Source organism: Salmo salar, chromosome 12 (genome assembly GCF_965601325.2).
Source record: "Salmo salar chromosome 12, fSalSal1, whole genome shotgun sequence".
In the NCBI taxonomy this organism is placed as follows: domain Eukaryota; kingdom Metazoa; phylum Chordata; class Actinopteri; order Salmoniformes; family Salmonidae; genus Salmo; species Salmo salar.
In genome coordinates, this window is record NC_138302.1 from 55,926,588 (window position 1) to 55,953,057 (window position 26,470).

Below are 26,470 nucleotides of genomic sequence, written 5' to 3' on the forward strand. Positions count from 1 at the left end.
CGTCTTCTGTAACTAATATTCTATATATGTATGCATGTCAGTCGTTGTGGCTGAGAGAGCTGAGGGGGTTTCAGAGGATACAGCTCATGGTCCAGTAATCATATATATTAGATATGTGATCCCATATTATCTCCATATAGGGAGCGGTTAACAAGGAGGGTTAAGGGAGGGGGCGACGAGAATTGTCTGCTCTTAACGGTCCTATATGTTCGTTATGGAAAAAACGAGTACATACAGTGCCTAGTGAAAGTCTACACACCCCTTGCAGTTTTCACATTTTGCTGCCTTATTATTAAATGTAAAATGGGATTAAATTTGATTTGTATTCACACCTATCTGCACAACCTGCCCTACATTCTCAAAGTGAAAGAAAAATGATAGACATTTGTATTAATAAAAACATTTTATGAAGATGTCTTAATGTTGTGAAACGCTCTGTATTTTCAAGTACATACTAATATAGGGGTGAAACATCGTTTATGTATGTATATACAGTACCAGTCAAAAGTTTGGACACACCTACTCATTAAAGGGTTTTTCTTTATTTTTACTATTTTCTACAGTGTAGAATAATACTGAGACATCAAAACTATGAAATAACACAGAATTACTGCAAAAACAAGGTATGTATTATTACAGTACCCGTCGACAGTTTGGACACACCTACTCATTCCAGAGTTTTTTTTACTTTTTTCTACATTGTAGAATAATAGTGAAGACATCAATTCTATGAAATAACACATGGAATCATGTAGTAATCAACAAAGTGTTACACAAATCAAAATATATTTAAAATTTGAGATTCTTCATAGTGGCCACCCTTTGCCTTGATGACAGCTTTGCACACTCTTTGCATTCTCTCAACCAGCTTCATGAGGTAGTCACCTGGAATGCTTTTCCAACAGTCTTGAAGGAGTTCCCACATATTCTGAGCACTTGTTGGTTTCTTTTCCTTCACTCTGCGGTCCAACTCATCCCAAACCATCTCAATTGGGTTGAGGTCGGGTGATTGTGGAGGCCAGGTCATCTGATGCAGAACCCCATCACTCTCCTTCTTGGCCAAATAGCCCTTACACAGCCTGGAGGTGTATTTTGGGTTATTGTCCTGTTGAAAAACAAATGATAGGACCACTAAGCACAAACCAGATGGGATGGCGTATCACTGCAGAATGCTATGGTAGCCATGCTGGTTAAGTGTGCCTTGAATTCTAAATAAATCACTGACAGTGTCACCTGCAAAGCACCCCCCACACCATCACAACCCTCTTCCATGCTTCACTGTGGGAACCACACATGCAGAGATAATTCGTTCACCTACTCTGCGTCTCACAAAGACACGGCGGTTGGAACCAAAAATCCCAAATTTGGACTCATCAGACCATAGGACAGATTTCCAGTGGTCTAATGGATATCATAAGGTGAATGCACCAATTTGTAAGTCGCTCTGGATAAGAGCGTCTGCTAAATGACGTAAATGTAAATGTAATGTCTATTGCTCGTGATTCTTGGCCCAAGCAAGTCTCTTCTTATTATAGGTGTCCTTTTAGTAGTGGTTTCTTAGCAGTACTTCACCATTAAGGCCTGATTCACACAGTCTCCTCTGAACAGTTGATGTTGAGATGTGTTTGTTACTTGAATTCTGTGAAGTATTTACTTGGGCTGAAATCTGAGGTGAAGTTCATTGCAGATTCCTGAGGCTGGCAAATAATCCTTATCCTCTGCAGCAGAGGTAACTCTGGGTCTTCCTTTCTTGTGGCAGTCCTCATGAGAGCCAGTTTCATCATAGTGCTTGATGGTGTTTGCGTATGCACTTGAAGAAACTTTCAAAGTTCTTGAAATTTTCCGGATTGATTGACCTTCATGTCTTAAAGTAATGATAGACTGTCATTTCTCTTTGCTTATTTGAGCTGTTCTTGCCATAATATGGACTTGGTCTTTTACCAAACAGGGATATCTTCTGTATACCAACCCTATCTTGTCACAACACAACTGATTGGCTCAAACACATTAAGAAGGAAAGAAATTCCACAAATTAAACTTTTAACAAGGCACACCTGTTGATTGAAATGCATTCCAGGTGATTACCTCATGAAGCTGGTTGAGAGAATACCTAGCGTCTGCAAAGCTGTCATCATTCCTACTAATTGGCGATAATAGCCAGGGTCAACCAGGTCTCAGCATGAAGCTTTGTCTCTGACGGTCATCTGAATAACATGAGCATCTGGATTTAGGGAGACACTGAGTATTCCTGTGTCATTTGAGAGAGAAAACAGGACCCTTAACAATGTGCGTATTGCTTTAATATTCAGACACTGATTTGGAACATGGGAAACATAATAAGCAAAAGACACTCATCCCTGTCACTCATCCCTGTCGCACCGGCTGCTGCATATTGCAGAAACAAAGGCTCTGCACTTTTGTCTGGCCATATTTTCCAACGTGCCCCAGCTCTGCTGATGGTGCCTTGGCCCACCCCAAAGACAAATAAAGAGTTTGATATGAGCTTGAACGTTTGAGTCAGGACAGCACAGGATGTGCCAAGTTCCTCAGTGTCCACATCACTAAGGACCTATCGTGGTCCTAAGACACCAACACAGTCGTGAAGAGGGCACAACACCTTCTCCCCCTCAGGAGGCTGAAAAGAATTGGCATGTGCCCTCAGATCCTCAAAAAGTTCTACAGTTGCACCATTGCGAGCATCTTGACTGGCTGCATCCCCGCTTGGTATGGCAACTGCTTGGCATCCGACCGCAAGGTGTTACAGAGGAACATCTATAGCATGCGGTGTCAGAAGAAGGCCCTTAAAACTGTCAAAGACAGTCAAGTCATAGATTGTTCTCTCTGCTACCGCACGGCAAGCAGTATCGATGCACCAAGTCTGGATCCAACTGGACCCTGAACAGCTTCTACCCCCAAGCCATAAGACTGCTAAATAGTTCAATAGTTAACCAAATAGCTACCCGGACTATCTGCATTGACCCTTTTTGCACTCACTTTTTTGACGCATCACATATGTTGCTGCTACTGTTTACTATCTTTCACTGTATTCCTACTTACATGTACAGTTGAAGTCGGAAGTTTAAATACACCTTAGCCAAATACATTTAAACTCAGTCTTTCACAACTCCTAACATTTAATCCTAGTAAAGATTCCCTGTCTTTGGTCAGTTAGGAACACCACATTATTTTAAGAATGTGAAATGTAAGAATAATAGTAGAGAGAATTATATTTTTCAGCTTTTATTTCTTTCATCACATTCCCAGTGGGTCAGAAGTTTACATACACTCAAATAGTATTTGGTAGCATTGCCTTTAAATTGTTTAACTTGGGTCAAATGTTTTGGGTAGCCTTCCACAAGCTTCCCACAATAAGTTGGGTGAATTTTGTCCCATTCCTCCTGACAGAGCTGGTGTAACTGAGTCAGGTTTGTAGGCCTCATTGCTCACACAAGCTTATTCAGTTCTGCCCACAAATTGTCTTTGGGATTGAGGTCAGGGCTTTGTGATGGCCACTCCAATACCTTGACTTTGTTGTCTTTAAGCCCTTTTGCCACAACTTTGGAAATATGCTTGGGGTCATTGTCCATTTGGAAGACCCATTTGCGAACAAGTTTTAACTTCCTAACTGATGGCTTGAGATGTTGCTTCAATATATCCACATAATTTTCCAACCTCATGATGCCATCTATTATGTGAAGTGCACCAGTCCCTCCTGCAGCAACGCACCTCCACAACATGATGCTGCCACCCCCGTGCTTCACGGTTGGGATGGTGTTCTTCGGCTTGCAAGCCTCCCCCTTTTTCCTTCCAAACATAACGATAGTCACTATGGCCAAACAGTTCTATTTTTGTTTCATCAGACATCTGACTTTTTCTCCAAAAAGTATAATCTTTGTCCGCTTGTGCAGTTGCAAACCGTAGTCTGGCTTTTTAATGGCGGGTTTGGAGCAGTGGCTTCTTCCTTGTTGAGCGGCCTTTCAGGTTATGTCGATATAGGACTCGTTTTACTGTGGATATAGATACTTTTGTACCTGTTTTCTCTAGCATCTTCACAAGATCCTTTGCTGTTGTTCTGGGATTGATTTGCACTTTTCACACCAAAGTACGTTCATCTCTAGGAAACAGAACGCGTGTCCTTCCTGAGCGGTATGACGGCTGCGTGGTCCCATGGTGTTTATACTTGCGTACTATTGTTTGTACAGATGAACATGGTACCTTCAGGCATTTGGAAATTGCTCCCAAGGATGAACCAGAGGATGAACCAGACTTGTGGAGGTCTACAATTTTTTTTCTGAGATTTTCCCATGATGTCAAGCAAAGAGGCACTGAGTTTGAAGGTAGGCCTTGAAATACATCCACAGGTACACCTCCAATTGACTCGAATGATGTCAATTAGCCTATCAGAAGCTTTTAAAGCCATGAAATCATTTTCTGGAATTTTCCAAACTGTTTAAAGGCACAGTCAACTTAGTGTATGTAAACTTCTGACCCACTGGAATTGTGATACAGTGAATAAGTGAAATAATCTGCCTGTAAACAATTGTTGGAAATATTACTTGTGTCATGCACAAAGTAGATGTCCTAACTGACTTGCCAAAACTATAGTTTGTTAACAAGACTTTTGTGGAGAGGTTGAAAAACGAGTTTTAATGACTCCAACCTAAGTGTATGTAAACTTCCGACTTCAACTGTACATATTACATCAATGACCTTGTACACCTGCACATCGACTCGGTACTGGTACCCTTGTATATAGCCAAGTTATTGTATCTATTATTACCTGTTTGACTTCTCTATTATTTCTCTATTTCCTTTCTCTCTGCAATGTTGGGGTAAGGACCTGTAAGTTAGCATTTCACTAAGTCCACACCTGCTGTTTACAAAGCATGTGACGAATACAATTTGATTTTGATCTAAACACAGGTACAAAAATCAATTTTGTTAATTTCATGTAATTTGTCATGCACAGCTGAAAACACAAACAATATGCACAGATATCATAGAACATATTACATCTATCACATTACAGGTAGAGTGCAAGCAATTTGTTCAACATGTTATCGCAGGTAGTGTGGGCCCAGTCCATGGAAGCGGTGGGAAGCTCAGAACAGTGGTACAAAAGTCATATCTTAGAACCCAGACCTCTGTGGTGTAGAGCTGAGACAGTGCTGCAGAAGTGAGATGTCAGAAGCTAGGGCTGTGGTGAGGAACCCTCAGGCCCCAGAGTAGGAACCCCAGCAAGATGAAGAAAGAGAGAGCCAGGAGGAGCAGTACCACCAGGACCCAGCGACAGTAAGATAGCCAGGATGCTAGGAGATTCTGCTCTGACAGAACCTCTAGCCTGGAGAAGAAGGAGCAGATTCAAATCATGACCTCAGCAAATGTACATGCTATGGCCAGATTTATGTCTACCTCATCATTATCCCACAGTTACATGTTTGTTTAAAGGGCATCGCTGGCTGTGTCCCTATTGCCTTCAATGTACACACTTTCTAGCATGGCTAGATAATGACAACCATCTGCTATATCAGATTACTAATATGTTGCTCGAGTTGTAAGTAATCTTAGTACATTTTAGTACGATTTAATAGCAACTTAGTAACGTTAAGTCATCTTAATACTCACGGCTCTGAGGTGAAGACTGAGTCGGCCATAGAGAGCTCACTGGGCTCGGCTGTGCCAGCTATTGACCCTGCTCTTGACCCCGTTGCTGACTCCACCCCTGACCCCTCGGCTTCGGCCTCACCCTCCAGGACGGCAGACCTCCGCCTGTGACGTAGCGTCATCTGCAGGGAACTGACACACAGACACAGGCAGCCACAAAGCCCTGCATCAGCCACACCTGACCCTCGCTCCGGTCCTTACTCCAATCTCAGTGAGACAATGGTGAACCAGTTGATGAGGTAGGGGCTACCTGGTGTGAGGGGCTCTCTCGCTCTCGTCCTCCAGGCTCTGGGAGCTCTGTGTTGAGCTCTGTCTAATAAGGAGGGTGGAGTGGGGGGATGGGATTGCCAGGGGGGACATCATCTCAGAGGGCCTTTAAATGGAGGGAAACAGTTACATTTCCACTTCCATCATTTCGATCCACATTTACTTTGTGTTTTAGAAGACTAAAATCCTCACAAGGTAACGGAATGTAGTACACAAGAAACAATGCTGCCGTTGCAGAGGTCAACATAGTTCAACAAGGTCAACAAGGCGCAGAACATTGACAATCCACAAGATCAGCAGACACCATGCACACGCAATGTGTTCTCTGCAGCAGTTATGAGTTATCAGCAGTTAGTCATCATGGGTTTATACTGCAGTCCGTGCACTTGCGTCTAAGCCTGTGCGGTGCACATGCTTATGACAGCCACGGCTCGCCTCCACTTTGACTAGTGACTAGCATGGCCATCTAGCGACGACCGACTGTGCAGATGACGGTCATGACAGGGCAGGTTTTACTGTACCTGCTGGCTTGGTTCACACTGCCTACTTCTGGCCCCTGGCTGTCAGTGTCAGCACCGGCCCTGCAACCCTCCTGGAACTTGGTATCTAGGTCACTGAGCTAAGGAAGGGAAAACGAGGGGGGGGGGGGGAGTGGAGATGAGAGGAGGAGTTGGATGAGGAGGGAGAAAAGCGAGGACAGCACAGAATAAGAGTTGGTCACAGGGCGATAATGGGAGTAAGTCTTATAGTGTCACTGTTTCTAACCTGGGACCCCGTTGGGATCAGTGTTACGCTGACTCTTCGCCGAGTGAGGGTCTAAGAAAGATGGGGAAAGGAGGAGAGAAAAATAAGAGAAACGTTTCAAAAACTGATATTTTCATTCATTTAACGGAGATGTTTGAAGGCAAAAAATGAGAAGACAGGACAGAAAAGGACATTGAAGTGAAGTGTCTTACCTGTAGGGAGTCTCGTCTGACAAACCGATTCCTGACGTCTCCTTCCTCTGTGCTGAGAGAAAGCCAACAGTCAGAACACAGCCTTTCCATGCGTGAACTATCTTGTTACACTGAACAGTTTGATGAAACTGTTCCCTTTTATGATAATCATATAAGAGTCAATCGTTCAAATAATAGATTGATTAAGAAAAGAGTGCAATGTGCTTAAATGTACTTTCACATGTCCACAACAAAGTAATCCCCAACCCCCTAAATCAATTATCTGTTGCCTGTGTCATAGTTCCTCCGTGCCACAGAGGGGCAGCACTTGCCTGAGTCACTGTGATTCCTGCCCCGGCTGCGGTGGAGCCGCTTCCTGGTCTCCAGCAGCTCGGCGCTCTCCACAGCATGTCGACGCTTCAGGTGTTCCACATGAACCTCCATAATTTCCACAGAACAACAAACACGCGCTTCCTGACCCAGCAGAGACATTGATAAATCAACCAAGCAACGAATCAATCAATCACTTCACCAATCAATCAATTCAATTATTTGTATAACACTTATGCAAAGTTATTTTTCACAGAGCACTAACCAAAACCTGGATTTATACCCCAAAAGAGCAAGCCTAGGGAGCCAGACAGTGTTGCTGTCGTGATGACATCACTGCCTCACCTGGTGCACGACCCCCAGCATCTCAGCAGCAGCGATGATGTCACTCACGCCGTCCAGCACTGTGTCTAGACTGGCCTCGATACAACTCAGCATCTCTGACCGCTCAGTGTCTACACACCTACCTCTCAGAGACTGGGAGAGAAGTAGGGAAAGAGGGAGGAAGGAGAGGAGTGAAGGAGGAGAGAAAAGGAGGAGGGGAAGAGAGGATTAGAGGAGAATGAGAGAGGTAAGGTTTAAGCAGACGTTTATCAGACCATCAACTATTGTACAAGAGTCAAGCAGCCAGGTCAAACACGTGTGCACACATACATAGACGCGGGAAATAGGGGTGCTTAGGGTACTGCAGCACCCCCTGAAAAATCTGAAGAAAAAAAAAGATTAATACAAATATATATATATATAGTACCAGTCAAAAGTTTGGACACACCTACTCATTCAAAAGGTTCTTTATTTTTACTATTTTCTACATTGTAGAATAATAGTGAAGACATCAAAACTATTGTGGCAAACCTCTTCAAAGTTAGGAGCGTTTGTCACAAATTAAGTGGGAAACTGTCACCAAAGTCAGCCCAGAATGAAAGTTCTTTCGAACATGACAGTACCTGTGTGTTTGTTTCGCTGTCCTGGTCCACCCAGGCCGCAGGTAAGGTCAAGGATAGCAGGGTTCGGTACACAAATCTGGTTCTCGGTAGGTCCAGGTCTAAAAGCCAACAGGTAAGTCCAAAACAGTCCAGCTCGTTCACGGTAAATCCAGCCAATGTAGATTGTCTCTTTCTCTATGGTTCATAGATCCTTCCCGCCCTCTCTCTCTCTCTTCCTGGTTTTTCTTGACCTTTTATCTGTGGGTCGGCTCCACCTTCTGAGGGTTCCCCTTGCTTCTGGGAATTGTAGTTTTGGCAGTCGGCCATTTTGTGATCTGTAGTTCTGATCGGGGTGGCCATTTTAGTGATCGGGCAGAGCCCGTTTATTAGTTCTGCCCTCACATATCTGCCATTTATCACTCGACCCCCTTCTTTGCCACACTATCAAATAACACATATGGAATCATGTAGTAACCAAAAATGTGTTATATTTGAGATTCTTCAAAGTAGCCATCATTTGCCTTGATGACAGCTTTGCACTCGCTTGACATTCTAACAACTAGCTTCTTGAGGTAGTCACCTGGAATGCATTTCAATCAACAGGTGCGCCTTGTTAAAAGTTCATTTGTGGAATTTATTTCCTTGTTAATACGTTTGAGCCAATCAGTTGTGTTGTGACAAGGTAGGGGTGGTATACAGAAGATAGCACTATTTGGTAAAAGACCAAGTCCATATTATGGCAAAAACAGCTCAAATAAGCAAAGAGAAACGACAGTCCATTATTACTTTAAGACATGAAGGTCAATCAATCTGGAAAATTTTAAGAACTTTTAAAGTTTCTTCAAGTGCAGTCGCAAAAACCATCAAGCACTTTGATGAAACTAGCTCTCATGAGGACCCCCACAGGAAAGGAAGACCCAAAGTTACCTCTGCTGCAGAGGATAAGTTCACTAGAGTTACCAGCCTCAGAAATTGCAGCCCAAATAAATGCTTCAGACACATCTCAACATCAATTGTTCAGAAGAGACTGCGTGAATCAGGCCTTCATGGTTGAATTGCTGCAAAGAAACCACTACTAAAGGACACCTATAACAAGAAGAGACTTGCTTGGGCCAAGAAACACGAGCAATAGACATTAGACCGGCGGAAATCTGTCCTATGGTCTGATGAGTCCAAATTTGTGATTTTTGATTCCAACCGCTGTGTCTTTGTGAGACACAGAGTAGGTGAACGGATGATCTCCGCATGTGTGGTTCCCACAGTGAAGCATGGAGGAGGAGGTGTGATGGTGTGGGGAGTGCTTTGCTGGTGACACTGTCTGTAATTTATTTAGAATTCAAGGCGCACTTAACCAGCATGGCTACCACAGCATTCTGCAGCGATACACCATCCCATCTGGTTTGCGCTTAGTGGGACTGTCATTTGTTTTTCAACAGGACAATGACCCAATACACCTCCAGGCTGTGTAAGGGCTATATGACAAAGAAGGAGAGGGATGGAGTGCTGCATCAGATGACCTGGCCTCCACAATCACCCGACCTCAACCCAATTGAGATGGTTTGGGATGAGTTGGACCGCAGAGTGAAGGAAAAGCAGCATGCATCATCCTCAGCATATGTGGGAACTCCTTCAAGACTGTTGGAAAAGCATTCCAGGTGAAGCTAGTTGAGAGAATGCCAAGAGTGTGCAAAGCTGTCATCAAGGCAAAGGGTGGCTACTTTGAAGAATCTAAAATATTAAATATATTTTGATTTGTTTAACACTTTTTTGGTTACTACATGATTCCATGTGTGTTATTTCATAGTTTTGATGTCTTCAATATTATTCTACAATGTAGAAAATAGTAAAAATAAAGAAAACCCTTGAATGAGTAGGTGTGTCCAAACTTTTGACTAGTTGTGTATATATTTTTAAGTCCTATACTAGCGGACCAATATAGACGTCTGTAGCGTGGGCCAACATTTTTTTCAGCATCTCAGCTTTGGCACAAAAGGTAGTTGTATAATTAAAAACAGTATCTTGCAGCGTTCAATACATTGGCAAGAAAAAGTATGTGAACCCTTTGGAAATACCTGGATTTCTGCATAAATTGGTCATAAAATTTGATCTGATCTTCATCATAAGAACAGACAAACACAGTCTGCTTAAAATAATAACACACAAACAATTCTACGTTTTCATGTCTTTATTGAACACCGTGTAAACATTCACACTGCAGGGTGGGAGAAGTATGTGAACCCTTGGATTTAATAACTGGTTGACCCTCCTTTGGCAGCAATAACCTCAACCAAATGTTTTCTGTAGTTGCGGATCAGACCTGCACAACGTCAGGAGGAATTTTGCACCATTCCTCTTTACAAAACTGGTTCAGCTCAGCAATATTCTTGGGATGTCAACTGTTCTTTTGAGGTCATGCCACAGCGTCTCAATTGGGTTGTCAGGACTCTGACTGGGCCACTCCAGAAGGCGTATTTTCTTCTGTTGTTGATTTACTTCTGTGTTTTGGGTCGTTGTCCTGTTGCATCACCCAACTTCTGTTGAGCTTCAATTGGCAGACAGATAGCCTAACATTCTCCTGCAAAATGTCTTGATATACCTGGGAATTCATTTTTCCGTCGATGATAGCAAGCTGTCCAGGCCCCGAGGCAGCAAAGCATCCCCAAATCATACTTTACAATTGGGATGAGGTTTTGATGTTGGTGTGCTGTGCCTTTCTTTCTCCACCGATAGTGTTGTGTGTTCCTTCCAAACAACTCGACTTTAGTTTCATCTGTCCACAAAATATTTTGCCAGTAGCACTGTGGAACATCCAGGTGCACTTTTGCAAACTTCAGACGTGCAGCAATGTTTTTTTTGGACAGCAGTGTTTTCTTCCGTGGTGTCCTCCCATGAACACCATTCTTGTTTAGTGTTTTACGTATCGTAGACTCGTCCACAGAGATGTTAGCGTGTTCCAGAGATTTCTGTAAGTCTTTAGCTGACATATCTTAACCTCATTGAGGATTCTGCGCTGTGCTCTTGCAGTCATCTTTGCAGGACGGCCACTCCTAGAGTAGCAACAGTGCGGAACTATCTCTATTTATAGACAATTTGACTTACCGTGTTGATGAGCATCAAGGCTTTTAGAGATACTTTTGTAACCCTTTCCAGCTTTATGCAAGTCAACAATTCTTAATCTTAGGTCATCTGAGATCTCTTTTGTTCGAGGCATGGTTCACATCAGGCAATGCTTCTTGTGAATAGCAAACTTACATTTTGTGAGTTTTTTATAAGACAGCTCTAACCAACATCTCCAATCTCATCTCATTGATTGGACTCCAGGGTACCGGACTCCTGACTCCAATTAGCTTTTGGAGAAGTCATTAGCCTAGGGGTTCATATACTTTTCCCACCCTACACTATGAATGTTTAAATTATGTATTCAATATTTTAAAAAATACAATAATGTGTGTGTTATTTGTTTAAGCTCACTATGTTTGTCTATTGTTGTGACCTAGATGAAGGTCAGATTACATTTTATTCAGGTAATTCCAAAGGGTTCACATACAATTCAAACTACAGTGGCAAGAAAAAGTAAGAGTTGTTGCCCTGTCCCTTTCTCTGCAATCCTCATTCTAATGGAATCCAGAAAGAACAATACTTTGTACTCAAACATTTACATTAAAAGGTGCAAAGTTATGGGAAAATATTTTTCTTGATCAAATAACATGGAATACAACCACTTTTTATACAGTATTAATGTACCATCTTTACAAACCACTTCATGTAAATTTACATTACTATATTGTACATAGGCTGGTCATCTTGTTTATACCTGTAGACTTTCCATCACCTTGAAGGAGAACAATGGACAATACAGTAATTGGGTAAATGGAGACATCAAGTGGTTTGTGATGATGTGGCTGAGTTGGTAAAGCGTGGCGCTTGCAAAGCTAGGGTTGTGGGTTTGATCCCATGGGGGACCAATACGAAGAAGTCTGAAAATGTATGCACTCACTACTGTAAGTTGTGAGTTGGTGCAACACCCCCCAACCCCAAACTACTTTCCGTGGCTATGCGCACATACCTACCTGCAGAGTGTCTCTGGCACTCTCCAGTTCCAGGTTGAGGTTCTCCTGGGCCACGGTTCTGTCGTGTTCCTCAGCCTGCAGTCTCTGGGCCAGGGTGTACCGGTCACAACGGAACGCCAGAGCCAGCTGGGTAAATGCACTCTATAGGGGACAGAACAGTGTGTGTGGTGTGTATGTCACAAATAGTGCACTAATCACAAATAATTCTCACCTCTACCTCCTCTTCAGTCATCTCTGTACCACTAAGGGCAGGAAAGCAATGGAGAGAGATGGGATTGAGGAAATGGAAAGAAAGGGGGAAGATAATTTAAATTTCACTGCTATGCAGACGACACACAGCTGTACATTTCAATGAAACATGGTGAAGCCCCAAAATTGCCCTCGCTAGAAGCCTGTGTTTCAGACATAAAGAAGTGGATGGCTGCAAACTTTCTACTTTTAAACTCGGACAAAACAGAGATGCTTGTTCTAGGTCCCAAGAAACAAAGAGATCTTCTGTTGAATCTGACAATTAATCTGGATGGTTGTACAGTCGTCTCAAATAAAACTGTGAAGGACCTCGGCGTTACTCTGGACCCTGATCTCTCTTTTGAAGAACATATCAAGACTGTTTCAAGGACAGCTTTTTTCCATCTACGTAACATTGCAAAAATCAGAAATTTTCTGTCCAAAAATGACGCAGAAAAATTAATCCATGCTTTTGTTACTTCTAGGCTGGACTACTGCAATGCTCTACTTTCCGGCTACCCGGATAAAGCACTAAATAAACTTCAGTTAGTGCTAAATAAGGCTGCTAGAATCCTGACTAGAACCAAAAAATTTGATCATATTACTCCAGTGTTAGCCTCCCTACACTGGCTTCCTGTTAAGGCAAGGGCTGATTTCAAGGTTTTACTGCTAACCTACAAAGCATTACATGGGCTTGCTCCTACCTATCTTTCCGATTTGGTCCTGCCGTACATACCTACACGTACGCTACGGTCACAAGACGCAGGCCTCCTAATTGTCCCTAGAATTTCTAAGCAAACGGCTGGAGGTAGGGCTTTCTCCTATAGAGCTCCATTTTTATGGAATGGTCTGCCTACCAATGTGAGAGACGCAGACTCAGTCTCAACCTTTAAGTCTTTACTGAAGACTTATCTCTTCAGTAGGTCCTATGATTAAGTATAGTCTGGCCCAGGAGTGTGAAGGTGAACGGAAAGGCTGGAGCAACGAACCGCCCTTGCTGTCTCTGCCTTGCCGGTTCCCCTCTTTCCACTGGGATTCTCTGCCTCTAACCCTTTTACAGAGGCTGAGTCACTGGCCTACTGGTGTTCTTCCATGCCGTCCATGGGAGGGGTGCGTCACTTGAGTGGGTTGAGTCACTGACGTGGTCTTCCTGTCTGGGTTGGCGCCCCCCCCCCCCCCCCCCCCTTGGGTTGTGCCATGGCGGAGATCGTTGTGGGCTATACTCGGCCTTGTCTTAGGACGGTGAGTTGTTGGTTGGAGACATCCCTCTAGTGGTGTGGGGGCTGTGCTTTGGCAAAGTGGGTGGGGTTATATCCTGCCTGTTTGGCCCTGTCCGGGGGTATCATCGGATGGGGCCACAGTGTCTTCTGATCCCTCCTGTCTCAGCCTCCAGTATTTATGCTGCAGTAGTTTATGTGTCGGGGGGCTAGGGTCAGTCTGTTACATCTGGAGTATTTCTCTTGTCTTATCCGGTGTCCTGTGTGTATTTAAATATGCTCTCTCTAATTCTCTCTTTCTCTCTTTCTGTCTTTCTCTCGGAGGACCTGAGCCCTAGGACCATGCCTCAGGACTACCTGGTATGATGACTCCTTGCTGTCCCCAGTCCACCTGGCCGTGCTGCTGCTCCAGTTTCAACTGTTCTGCCTGCGGCTATGGAACCCTGACCTGTTCACCGGACGTGCTTGTTGCACCCTCGACAACTACTATGATTATTATTATTTGACCATGCTGGTCATTTATGAACATTTTAACATTTTAACATTTTGACCATGTTCTGTTATAATATCCACCCTGCACAGCCAGAAGAGGACTGGCCACCCCTCATAGCCTGGTTCCTCTCTAGGTTTCTTCCTAGGTTTTTGGCCTTTCTAGGGAGTTTTTCCTAGGGAGTTTTTCCTAGCCACCGTGCTTCTTTCACATGCTTTGCTTGCTGTTTGGGGTTTTAGGCTGGGTTTCTGTACAGCACTTTGAGAATATCAGCTGATGTACGAAGGGCTATATAAAAATAAATTTGATTTGATTTGATTTGATAATGGTGAGGTTGTGAATATCGAAAAAGTGTTAAAAGTGTGTCTGACTATAAACTGACATGCCGAGGCCCAGTCTTTCCAGTATAGGAAGGTTCTCCCAGGAGGCAGCCAGCTGGTCCTCTGGACTGGGCTCTGAGGAGAAGAGAGGACAGGGTGTTCACAGCTTTGCTAGCATAGAACAACAGAGAGAGAAAATGGAAGAGCAGCCACGTCCTGTTGCTGGTAACAATGCAGCTCAGGCAGCCAATCAGATTCCTTACCTTGGTCAGACTCCGAGCTGTCCCCTAGTATGCCAGCATACTCACAGGGAGTGGCCTCCTTAGCAGGAGGCTGGGAGAGGGACAACACACAAATCAGTCAACAAGCGCTTGGCCAGGCTGTTATTATTGATGAGAACAAGTTCTCAATAGACTTGCCTGGTTAAAGCCCCAATGCAGTCTTTATAGTGTTATTTTTAAATCATCCCTGAATGTCTAATAGATCACTGTGTGTGTTTATTTAATAAACATAACTCCAAAATATATGTTTAATCATTTATTTCCCTGAGCCTCCTTTTGCCCTTGAAATGCTCAGTCTGATCTTGTGGGAGTTAGGAAACACATTTGAATATATTTACATACACAGCCCTGATTGGCTGATAGGATGTTCAAGAGCCCACCCCATTACCCACATGAACAGTTATTGGTCTATTATAATCAGATCACATTGTAACTTCATGATGTGGGCCAAAAGTTCCATCTCACATAAACAGGCTGAAATTCCAGGCATTTTCTTCAAATAGCTCTTACTCAAAATTATCATCATTTCCACAATTTCAGACTGTTATTTCGATGTCATAGCGTGGAAATATCATTAAACAAAACAGATAATCAAGTTTCTAACTGCAATCCCCCTTGAAAGAATGATTAAATAAAGAGAGATGTTACCTGTGCACTCATGGTCCCAGTGTTGGGCAGAGCGGTATGGAGGGTGAGTACAGTCCCAACCCTACGGAAAAGACGACTTCCCACCTCCCTCACTGCTGAGAGTGAGTGAGTGAGTGAGTGAGTGAGTGAGAAAGAGAATCAAGTATATTAAGATGGCACACATCCCCTTTTCAAGGAAAGGATCACCTGCAATTCTATTCTCACCATGTCCACAGGGATACTATCACTGACCCTGAACCAGGAAACAGTTTAACATTGAATTCTAAATGAGAGGCCTCACTAGTCTCCCTGGAAGCTGTGAAAAAGCACAGTACCAGGGGATGAAACAGGGACACAGAGGAGCATAATGGAGGAGGACAGAGAGAGAAAGAGATATACAGTAGCTATAAACAAATATATGCTGGGGTTAGGGAGTGTCTGAACACAGAGGAGGAGCGGAAACGGACAATGATTAACAACAACTGGCTTGCTTTAGGAAACACCCACACATCTGATACTAACAATTACACCAACAAACTCCAGAAAGAAAACATGTACAAGTGTTACTATCAACACTTCTATGATTCTCAATTAAATGAGTGCTAGTATTCCAGATGTTTAACAGAGGACTGGACAGTAACATGAAGGTACAGCAGTTACATACTGTAAAACCTGAGGTTATCACGCTGTCTTTAGATGTCTCTGACATATTTACTATCTTCCTGCGTAGAGTTGTTTATCATTTGAAACCACTCATTCTATAGACCAGTCACTGTTTCACTATGAAGCTGATGCTCTCCCCTAACTGTTCTCAGCTCTCTCAATGTAACGCCCTGGCCATAGAGAGGGGTTTTTGTTCTTTATTTTGGTTAGGCCAGGGTGTTACATTGGGTGGGCGTTCTATGTGCATATTTCTATGTTGGTTTGTTTCATTGATTTTGGCCGTGTGGCTTCCAATCAGGCACAGCTGTAGAGTGTTGTTGCTGATTGGGAGTCACACATAAGTGCCTGTTTTTCCGTTGGGGTTTTGTGGGTAATTGTTTCTGTTTAGTACCTGACAGGACTGTTTGGCTGTCGGGTTTTGTATAGTGGTCTTTCTGTTATTAAATTCAATGATGAACACTAACTCCACTGCGCCTTGGTCTACTCTTTCTCCCGACAGCCGTTACACTCAAACGTTTTTTATTTTAAAGCAGCCTATAACAAAAGAAGGGAAACATCCATATTTTGTTATCAAGCGCTGCGGTAGTGACGAAATTCAGCCAATGGGCCTGCAGACATTCTGTAATTTAGACACAGATCCAAGTGGTCAAAAATAATTCAAAAGACTTAAAAACTTGAATAAATACTTTTTATTTTGAAACAGTGTTAGATGTCTCAATGCAATCTACTAAACTGCCAAAACAGTTGCACAGCCATTTTAAATAATAATGTAGCGACCCTGGTTTATAATCGCGGATGTCGACTCTACCACATGAGCATGCTTTTGTGGCACAGTTGATGGCGTGCTGGGCTTCTGGCCAGAAGGTTCAGGGTTTGAGCCGCACTCGCTGCCTGTTTCATTACATTCCAATTTCCTCCTTTCAAAGAGCAAGTCCTCGCGCTAGCGCATGCTTCATCGTTTTATTACAGGCACGCGCTCACCGGCTAAGAACACCTACTGTCGTGGGTGCGAGTTCCTGTCCCACTTCTGACCAATATAATGAAACGGGCAGGGAGTGCGGCTCAAACACTCAACAATCTGTCCCGAAGCTCACTGTGCCACAAAAGCATGCTCGTGTGCAGTGGCGGTTCTAGCTTGTATTGCTCCTTGGGCGAACCCCCCCTTCAGCGCCCCCCCTGGTGTTTGGTGACTGGTGTTTTGCGGGTACTATTTAATGAAGCTGCCAGTTGAGGACTTGTGAGGCGTCTGTTTCTCAAACTAGACACTAATGTATTTGTCCTCTTGCTCAGTTGTGCACCGGGGCCTCCCACTCCCCTTTCTATTCTGGTTAGAGCCAGTTTGCACTGTTCTGTGAAGGGAGTGGAACACAGCGTTGTACGAGATCTTCAGTTTCTTGGCAATTTCTCGCACGGAATAGCCTTCATTTCTCAGAACAAGAATAGATTGACGAGTTTGAGAAGAAAGTAATTTTTTTCTAGCCATTTTGAGCCTGAAATCAAACCCACAAATGCTGATGCTCCAGATACTCAACTAGTCTAAAGAAGGCCAGTTTTATTGCTTCTTTAATAAGGACAACAGTTTTCAGCTGTGCTAACATAGTTGCAAAAGGGTTTTCAAAATGATCAATTAGCCTTTTAAAATTATAAACTTGGATTAGCTAACACAACGTGCCATTGGAACACAGGAGTGATGGCTGCTGATAATGGGCCTATGTACCCCTACGTAGATATTCCATAAAAAAAACCTGCCTTGTCCAACTACAATAGTAATTTACAACACACCCTTTAGTTAGTCCATTTTCATCTCACACGTTTTTACATGAATTTTTCCAAATGTAAAGTTTTAATAGCTCCTTGGTCATGTGACCTAATGACTTCAAACAAGGTTCAGTATGTCCACTGACTACCCTTCTATATTTCACACCCTTTAGTTTGTCCATTTTCATCTCACAAGATTATACATTAATTTTTCAAAATGTTAAATTTCAATAGCTCCTTGGTCATGTGACCTAATGACTTCAAACAAGGTTCTAAAGGGTGTGCAATGTGTAGGCCCACTGAGTGGACATTCTGAACCTTGTTTGAAGTCCCTAGGTCACATGACCAAGGAGCTATTGAAATTCTACATTTTGAAAAATTCATGTAAAATCATGTGAGATGAAAATGGACAAACTAAAGGGTGTGCAATATAGAAGGGTAGTCAATGGACATTCTGGATCTTGTTTGAGTCAAGTAGGCCACATGACCAATGAGCTATTGAAATTCAAATGTAAAAAAAGTTTGTACTTTGTTTACGCTCCCTAACTAATTCAACTAGGAATACAAAATGCTGCTCACATTTCCACATGTTTATTAGCTTTGGAAAGCGAGTTAATTCCAAATCATGAAAATAAGACCTGTGCAATGTTGTGCGCAATTTTTCCAACATAATGACACTTATTTGGAGTCTGTGGCTCAAGTGGTTTGAAAGCTATTGAGGTTTGAAAGCGCGAATATCTGTCGAATATCCAACTTTAAACTGTCTTTACCTCGGTCCAACCCAGACAGTCTTTCCTGAGACATTGTGCATTAAATGTCCATTGCGCTGCACAAAATTTGAACTTAGTCTTGAATGATGCATGCCAAAATATAAGCAGTTCCGTGGTTACCTAGCCAGCGAGCTCTGTAAATAGGCTATTGTAGATGTTTTAAGTGTTTTTTGTTGCTCTAGGGCAGGGGTGGGCAACTCCAGTCCTCGAGGGACAGATTGGTGTCACACTTTTTCTCCATCCCTAGCAAACACAGCTGATTAATCAAATTGCATTCTAAACTGAAGATCATGATTCGGTGACTATTGGAGTCAGGTGTGTTAGCTGGGGCTGATCAGGCCCTTGAGGACTGGAATTGCCCACCTCTGCTCTAGGGTTTGATCACTATACTATGTGATCCACTGCCAAAATGTGATGGCTGCTGAAAAGCGCACGAAAAGCTGTGGCATCACGGTGGGTGCTGGGTGCTATACTGAACAAAAATATAAACACAACATGTAAAGTGTTGGTCCATTTTTCATGAGCTGAAATAAAAGATCCCAGAAAATGTCCATATGCACAAAAAGCTTATTTCTCTCAAATGTTGTGCACAAATTTGCTTACATCCGTGTTAGGGAGCATTTATCCTTTGCCAAGATAATCCATCCACCTGGACAGGTGTAGCATATCAAGAAGCTGATTAAACAGCATGACCATTACACAGGTGCACCTTGTCTCAAGTTGAGGGAGTGTGCAATTTGCATGCTGACTGCAGAAATGTCCAACAGAGCTGTTGCCAGAGAACCGAATGTTAATTTCTCTACCCTAAGCCGTTTTAGAGAACTTGGCTGTACATCCAGCCTGCCTCACAACCGCAGCCCAGGACCTCCACATCCGGCTTCTTCACCTGCAGGGTTGTCTGAAGAGGCATGAGTTATGTGTAACTCAATAAAATCTTAGAAATTGTTGCGTTTATATTTTTGTTCAGTATACATTCCTGGCAACGGAGGACCAGTACCAGACAAGCGGCTCCAATGGAGTGACTGACGATTCAGAGAAACGTGTGTGGTGGGCTGTTGAAGAGCTCCGGGACGGCTTTATCAGACTGTCGTTGTTTCTGCTTGTTTCCCATCGATGCCCCCACTACTATAACTACACTGCCTTTCCAGCCCAAACTGCCCCAACTTCATCCCGAACCGACTGAAACTTTCAGTCTCTATCATTTACATTGGGTTGTTTTACTTTTTATGCGCTTTGAGATTCTTTGAAAAGCGCTATAAAGTATGTAAAAAATGTAGCCTGTGTATGTATGTAGGCTATACCAGAGACGAGGGACTGTTTATATTGCAACCACACAATTCAAACGCCAGTTCACCAGTATTAACGAAATCGCAAACAGTTTGTTTTGTTCAAGGCAAGCCCTCACGAACTGTTGTCTGCTCAAGATAATCTGTTTGCGTCTGAGAATTTATAGGATGTCCGGTATCCAGACAACCTGTCCCAGAGTTTCCTATAGCTTTCCGTAATGTGTTGAAGCCGACAATTAAGGAGAGGCTCAATGAAATGTTACACAACGGCTGTATATGAAGCACAGCTCCCTTCCTAGTTTGCCTGATGTTACGACAATCAAGCTGTTTTTACCATCCCTTTAACTGTTGCTTCTGCGGAGATCGTTTTCTAAACTAAAACTACACCAGAAAACAGTAGGGTCTTGGCGTGATATGCGCTTTTTGAACGCCAGAGTAAACTTCACCAATTGCCTTCTACCACATATGGAACTGTAAAAGGTATAGGAATTATTTTTTGCGGGTTACTTTCAAAAGGACAGTGAGATACTATGAATCTAAAGCTAGACTAACAACCCCCCTCTGCTCACCCCGGTTGTGAGGTCAGAACTCCATTGAAGCTGCAGTCAGGGTGGCTCGTATGTATTTTTTCTAGCCTTCACACGCCAAATCCGAATCAATTTGAATGCCTTTAGCCACTTGTATAGAGCTGAAAGGATTGAATAGGTATAAACTACAGCTAATTTCACCAAGACGTTGAGCGGCAATGGTGGGGCTATAACCAAACATTTGAGAGCTCCATGGAATGCCAGAGGTAGAAAGGATGACAAAAGCCTTCATAGTTCTTACCCCAACTCTGCTTTCCGGACCTGCAGTATTACTCCGAGCAGAGGAAAATGTAATCTGATTAAGTGTCATGGCGGCTTTCTGTGCCCTACGGTGGAGAGGTGACAGGCAGGATCAGGGTGGTCAACAGGAGACCGCTTCTATATAGCTATATATAGTTGTACACATACTAAGACATTTGTTTTGCTCTGACTACTGTACTAGGGGTCATTTATCTGACCCTCGATTAACATTTTAAGATCCCACTAAACCACACCAAAACAATGATGCTCCTAACAGACTAATTAAAACGGTCAGCCATGCTCACTTCAAACTCAAATGAAATATCACTTTTAAGGGATAACAAATACCAGCCAAGTGGTGTACACCACTAGCACCATGCAAGTAATCCCAGTTGATAAATGGACACAGCAAATGTCAAACATTTAAATTGTGGTTAGAATTTAGATTAGAAACAGGTTATGAGCATTAGGTAAAATGTTGACTAGACCCAAAAATGTAACTTTTGACATTAGCTGCATCCCACCTAGACATGACCACAAACCCCCTTCAGCTTCGCGCCATACCCTGGCCACTCCCATCGTGTTCTGGTATTATCACAAGGTCCAGTAAAACTGGTGCAGAAAGTATGTGTAAACACTAAATCGGTACCTCGTCTCAATTTAGCCCAGTTTAGAAACGGTTTACAGCAAACAATCTTGACATTTAAATATCAAGGGTTAATCTTCAGGTATTTTGCATTACTTCCAAACACAGGATAGTGAATATTTTAGGTTTTACGATCATGTCTTACAATACCTTGCATAGGGGATAACCCAGCACAACAAAGACATCACCAAAGGGAAGATATGTGATTTCTCCTTTTATTGGTAGTAAAAGTGTTTGTCCTCTAGTAGAGACGCTGGGGCTTTCCCATGGTGCTCTTGACGTAGAGGGCACGGACGTTCTGCCAGTTCTTCTTCAGCAGAGACACCAGGAAGTTAACCGCCAGGTGGATGTTGTACACCAGCTCTTCCTCAGACATCTTCACGTGACCCACTGCCACCGCCAGACACAGCACCTAGAATAGAGGACATGGTCACAATGAGCCCAGACATGTTAACAAAAAAAGGTCACAGAAATCAGAGCAGCTTTGGATTAACAACGTAGCCCATGAACAAGGCCCCTACCAACAGAGTTCCCAAAGTTGTCTACACAACGCGCCTTCCAAGTCTGGATGCACACATGTACAATATGAAATACAACTACATATACTGTATCTGGCACCAAACTGAGCCGTACCTTCTTCATCTGGAACTTGATGGTGGATTTGACCTCATCAACCTTGACATTGAGGTTCTCGTTGTGGGTGAGCAGGGAGGGGAACTTGCCAGCCTTGTTGAGCCCAGGCCCCAGGATACGAGGGATCTGTTTGATCAGAGACTCAGAGGCCAGGAAGGCATCGTACTTCTTTGCTGAAGGGGGGAGACGGAGATGGGAGTCAACAGAACAACCAAGAGACAAGACTAGAATACGAGACTTGGACCCAGTGCTTCAGGACAGAGAATCTAAGCCCGATGTAAATGTGGAAAGATCTAGATGGATAATATGAAAACTCAGTGACTCAAAGCACCACTCACCCAGCTTCTTCACCATTTTCTTGTTCTTGTTGAGCTTCTTGAGGGCCTCAATGTCCATGTGTGGCAGCTCCGCAGCCTTTGCCTCGTCACAATGCTGCTGGTCTCCCAGGATGCACACAGAGAACTTGGGCCTGGGGGTGGTCTTCAGTCTACAGGGGTGATTCATTAAAGTTCAAACATATGGCACACCAGTAACGCTCACACAAACCACATGAAGTCATCACCTGGCCATGCTAGAATGGATGCTTTCTAACTAGAGCAAACCCCTAAACCCACCTTTACAAACATAAATCCTTACACCACTAGTTTATGCACCTTGTGATCAGTACAGACAAGTCACTTTCACCCTTTCCAACATGGCCATCCAGTGACTCATACCAGAGAAGAGCACTCTGGAGTCTTACCAGATACCACACCGACTGGCTTCTCTTCTTGACTCCACCAGCAACACCATTAACTAAAATGGTCGGCTCGAGGGGGGCGCGAAGTCCCCCCCGTCTGCCTCCCCTCATGTTTTAAGACCCAGGGTAGGGGTCCGCCCGCTGGTTCCCTCTCCCTAGGGAGGGCTTCAGTCGGACTACCCAAACACTTCTGCACCGCCTGTCCCACACCAGTCCTGCTAGTGGAATTTAGTTTGTGTGCAAGTGTGAGAGGTCTGCTGTTAAAGCGTTTGAGAGAATGTACTTGACTGCATAAGTGTCTTGCGTGTGCATGAAAGGGACTGGGAATGAGCAAGTGAATTTCAAATGTTCAGATCAAATGGGCCAAACCAGGCCAGTTCACACAGGACTACGAGGGGCAGACAGGCAGAAGGATGGGTGATATGCGAAAGGTGCCGAACCTGACGGTGCCAGAGAAACGCTTGTCCTTCTGGGGATCGTAGTTCTTCAAGCTGATCTGGAGTTCTACGGATTCCGTGAACCTTTAGGACGTGAAAGGATGTGGTAAACATCACAGGTCCAGGAACAAAGCATTTGAGATCATCAGTGTGACAATTAACAAATATGCAGTATTATACCAAATTATTGGAAAGAACAATGTGCAATAACATGTATTTAAACGTCCAAACAGTTCAGCTGCCAAGGGAGCACTTTGGACTAGAAAATGGTTCTTACTTGCGTGGCTTGGCCAGAGATCCCGCCTGGACCTCCTTGACCACCTCATAGAGCATATCCCTGGATACCTTGCTGTAATCAAACAAAATGTTTCAGTGTCAATAACAGTGTACCACATTAGACCTAGCTTTAAGAATTCATGAATGTCCATCCTGTCCCACATTCTGCTTGCGGACTTAACTGACTTGAAGCCATAGCAAGTTCTCGCCAGTAATCGACATTATAAACTGGAAATGAGTCAACTTATAAAAAGCCAGTAAAAAAAAGGACAATTCACAAAACTATTGCAATATTAACAATTACTAGTCAGGTCCGGCACTATTTAGCTCAGTTCGGAACAAATATTATCACGATTTAATGCTAGATGGATGTAGATGTGAGTCTAGGTCACATTCTAGCGTTAGCATGCAAGCTAGTAGCATTGTGGTAGAAGTGGAGAATTCACCAAATCCTCGTAAATATGAGGTTGAAAGTGAACCCAGTTACACGGCAGAGCTATAGAAAGTATTTAATTGACGATAATATAACATCTGACATCTTGTTATTCTTTATTTGCAGTCATTTTCGCTCACCTCATTTTGACGTTATTGCTCACACGCGACAGAGCACTGAAAAGAAGGAAGAAGAGCAGTCCGTCGCAGTTTATAGACGTTGGTCGGTGACGTAAATTCAGCGCTGCCGCTCTGGCCATATTTGTAGTTTTTCCCCTGTGAATAATCTCTAGCCTATTTTCTGGATTGAATATGTGGATTTAGACATTTATATCACTGGCATTGGTAATACCAATATGCTAGTGTAAGCATGTGATAACTTCATACGAAAGCCCTATAAATAGTATTGGTTCTTGCCGTCTCAAAGACCAAAATGAACATATCAAAGTCCTCAGGCATAATGTGGCATTGGAGGTACAGTGAGACATTTTTTGTATTTATTTTTTATTTAACCTTTATTTAACCAAAATGCAAAGGCCTCCTGCGGGGACGGGCCTGGGATTAAAAATAAAAACATAAATACAATATAAATATAGGACAAAACACACATGACCACAAGAGAGACACCACAACACTACATAAAGAGAGACCTAAGACAACAACATAGCAAGGCAGCAACACATGACAACACAGCATGGTAGCAACACAACATAACAACAACATGGTAGCAACACAACATGGTATCAGCACAAAACATGGTACAAACATTATTGGGCACAAACAACAGCACAAAGGGCAAGAAGGTAGAGACAACAATACATCACACAAAGCAGCCGCAACTGTCAGTAAGAGTGTCCATGATTGAGTCTTTGAATGAAGAGATTGAGATAAAACTGTCCAGTTTGAGTGTTTGTTGCAGCTCGTCCAGTCGCTAGCAGCAGCGAACTGAAAAGAGGAGCGATCCAGGGATATGTGTGCTAAGGGGACCTTTAACAGAATGTGACTGGCAGAACGGGTGTTGTATGTGGAGGATGAGGGCTGCAGTAGATATCTCAGATAGGGGGGAGTGAGGCCTAAGAGGGTTTTATAAATAAGCATCAACCAGTGGGTCATGCGACGGGTATACAGAGATGACCAGTTTACAGACGAGTATAGAGTACAGAGGTGTGTCCTATAAGGAGCATTGGTGGTAAATCTGATGGCCAAATGGTAAAGAACATCTAGCTGGTCGAGAGCACCCTTACCTGCTGATCTATAAATTATGTCTGCATAATCTAGCATGGGTAGGATGGTCATCTGAATCAGGGTTAGTTTGGCAGCTGGGGTGAAAGAGGAGCGATTACGATAGAGGAAACCAAGTCTAGATTTAACTTTAGCCTGCAGCTTTGATATGTGCTGAGATCAGGACAGTGTACTGTTTAGCCATACTCCCAAGTACTTGTATGAGGTGACTACCTCAAGCTCTAAACCCTCAGAGGTAGTAATAACACTTGTGGGACGAGGGGCATTCTTCTTACCAAACCACATTACCTTTATTTTGGAGGTGTTCAGAACAAGGTTAAGGGTAGAGAAAGCTTGTTGGACACTAAGAAAGCTTTGTTGTAGAGCATTTAACACAAAATCCTAGGATCACCTAGGATTGAGCCTTGGTGACAGGAAGTGGCTGAGACAGCAGATTTTCTGACTTTACACACTGCACTCTTTGAGAGAGGTAGTTAGCAAACCAGCCCAAAGACCTCTCAGAGACACCAATACTCATTAGCCGGCCCACAAGAATGGAATGGTCTACCGTATCGAAAGCTTTGGCCAAATCCTGAATGTATGCTGAACTCTGACCTGCCTTGCCCAAGTGATATGTTATAAAATCCAAGGTCCATTTATAAGACACAGTAGAGATAAGGGGCTGCTACTATGGTAATACTGATGCCCTTGCACTATAGCGACAAGGGAATTGAGGTATCCTGCGGGGCGGCAGGTAGCATTGGGCCAGTAACCGAAAGGTTGCTGGATCAAATCCCTGAGCTGACAAGATACAAATCTGTCGTTCTGCCCCTGAACAAGGCCGTCATTGTAAATAAGAATTTGTTCTTAACTGACTTGCCTAGTTAAATAAAGGTTAAATAAAAAATTGACGAGAGACTTGAGTTAACACATAAGACAAAAATCAATCATAAACAATTGTCACAATGCCTGTAAACTAAGTGCTTATCTGCTAGCTTTTACAGTCTCACAATCCTATCCCCATTCAAACACAGTGGGGGGTAACAGTCTGAGTTCCAAACAAATGTCAGGTCAGGTTTCCCAGGGAATTGGGAGGGTTTGGCTGGAGCAAGGAGTCTGGGTAGACAGGCAACCCTCGGTGGGCTCCACTCTGCTCTGTAGGTAAGCTGGATAGCCTGGCCTGAGCCTAGCCTGTCCTTGAAAAACAATAGCTGGAGGGTCAGTGAGGTCTCTGGAGTGTCATTGTTCAGACACATCTGCTGAACGCATTCATCTGGCATAGCTCATTGGGTTCACATGCAGTTCACACATGCACGCATGCATGCACACACTCACACCTCAACAAAGGAAACACTCTCAGGAAGGAAACCAGTGGCGACAGGCTGTCACCTGACAGTCGGTATACAGACCTGACCCATTTTGTTGTA

General features: G+C 43.4%; 2 protein-coding genes across 4 annotated transcripts; both read right to left on the minus strand.

Annotated features, from left to right (window-relative positions):
- Nucleotides 1–522: 522 nt before the first annotated feature.
- Nucleotides 523–18,149, minus strand: LOC106565119 (uncharacterized). Of its 3 annotated transcripts, XM_082959122.1 has the most exons (11): nucleotides 15,377–18,149; nucleotides 14,711–14,780; nucleotides 14,510–14,582; nucleotides 12,193–12,434; nucleotides 7,542–7,673; nucleotides 6,888–7,340; nucleotides 6,697–6,747; nucleotides 6,453–6,550; nucleotides 5,915–6,037; nucleotides 5,626–5,796; nucleotides 523–5,341 (listed from the first exon to the last, which is right to left on the minus strand). In XM_082959122.1, exons 6-11 carry the CDS (start codon nucleotides 6,975–6,977, stop codon nucleotides 5,185–5,187), a joined length of 690 nt encoding a protein of 229 aa, XP_082815248.1. In that variant the 5' UTR covers nucleotides 6,978–7,340; nucleotides 7,542–7,673; nucleotides 12,193–12,434; nucleotides 14,510–14,582; nucleotides 14,711–14,780; nucleotides 15,377–18,149; the 3' UTR covers nucleotides 523–5,184. The 3 variants fall into 3 exon arrangements, with proteins under 3 accessions (XP_082815248.1, XP_082815249.1, XP_082815250.1); XM_082959123.1 differs by lacking the exons at nucleotides 14,510–14,582; nucleotides 14,711–14,780; nucleotides 15,377–18,149 and having other exon boundaries at nucleotides 12,193–13,465; XM_082959124.1 differs by lacking the exons at nucleotides 12,193–12,434; nucleotides 14,510–14,582; nucleotides 14,711–14,780; nucleotides 15,377–18,149 and adding an exon at nucleotides 8,144–8,829.
- Nucleotides 18,150–21,506: 3,357 nt separating this feature from the next.
- LOC106565120 (large ribosomal subunit protein uL1) lies at nucleotides 21,507–24,050 on the minus strand. The gene is made up of 6 exons (XM_014131872.3): nucleotides 23,964–24,050; nucleotides 23,392–23,463; nucleotides 23,118–23,198; nucleotides 22,277–22,425; nucleotides 21,939–22,111; nucleotides 21,507–21,717 (listed from the first exon to the last, which is right to left on the minus strand). The coding sequence occupies exons 1-6, from the start codon at nucleotides 23,966–23,968 to the stop codon at nucleotides 21,547–21,549; spliced, it is 651 nt and encodes a 216-aa protein (XP_013987347.3). The 5' UTR covers nucleotides 23,969–24,050; the 3' UTR covers nucleotides 21,507–21,546.
- Nucleotides 24,051–26,470: the final 2,420 nt, after the last annotated feature.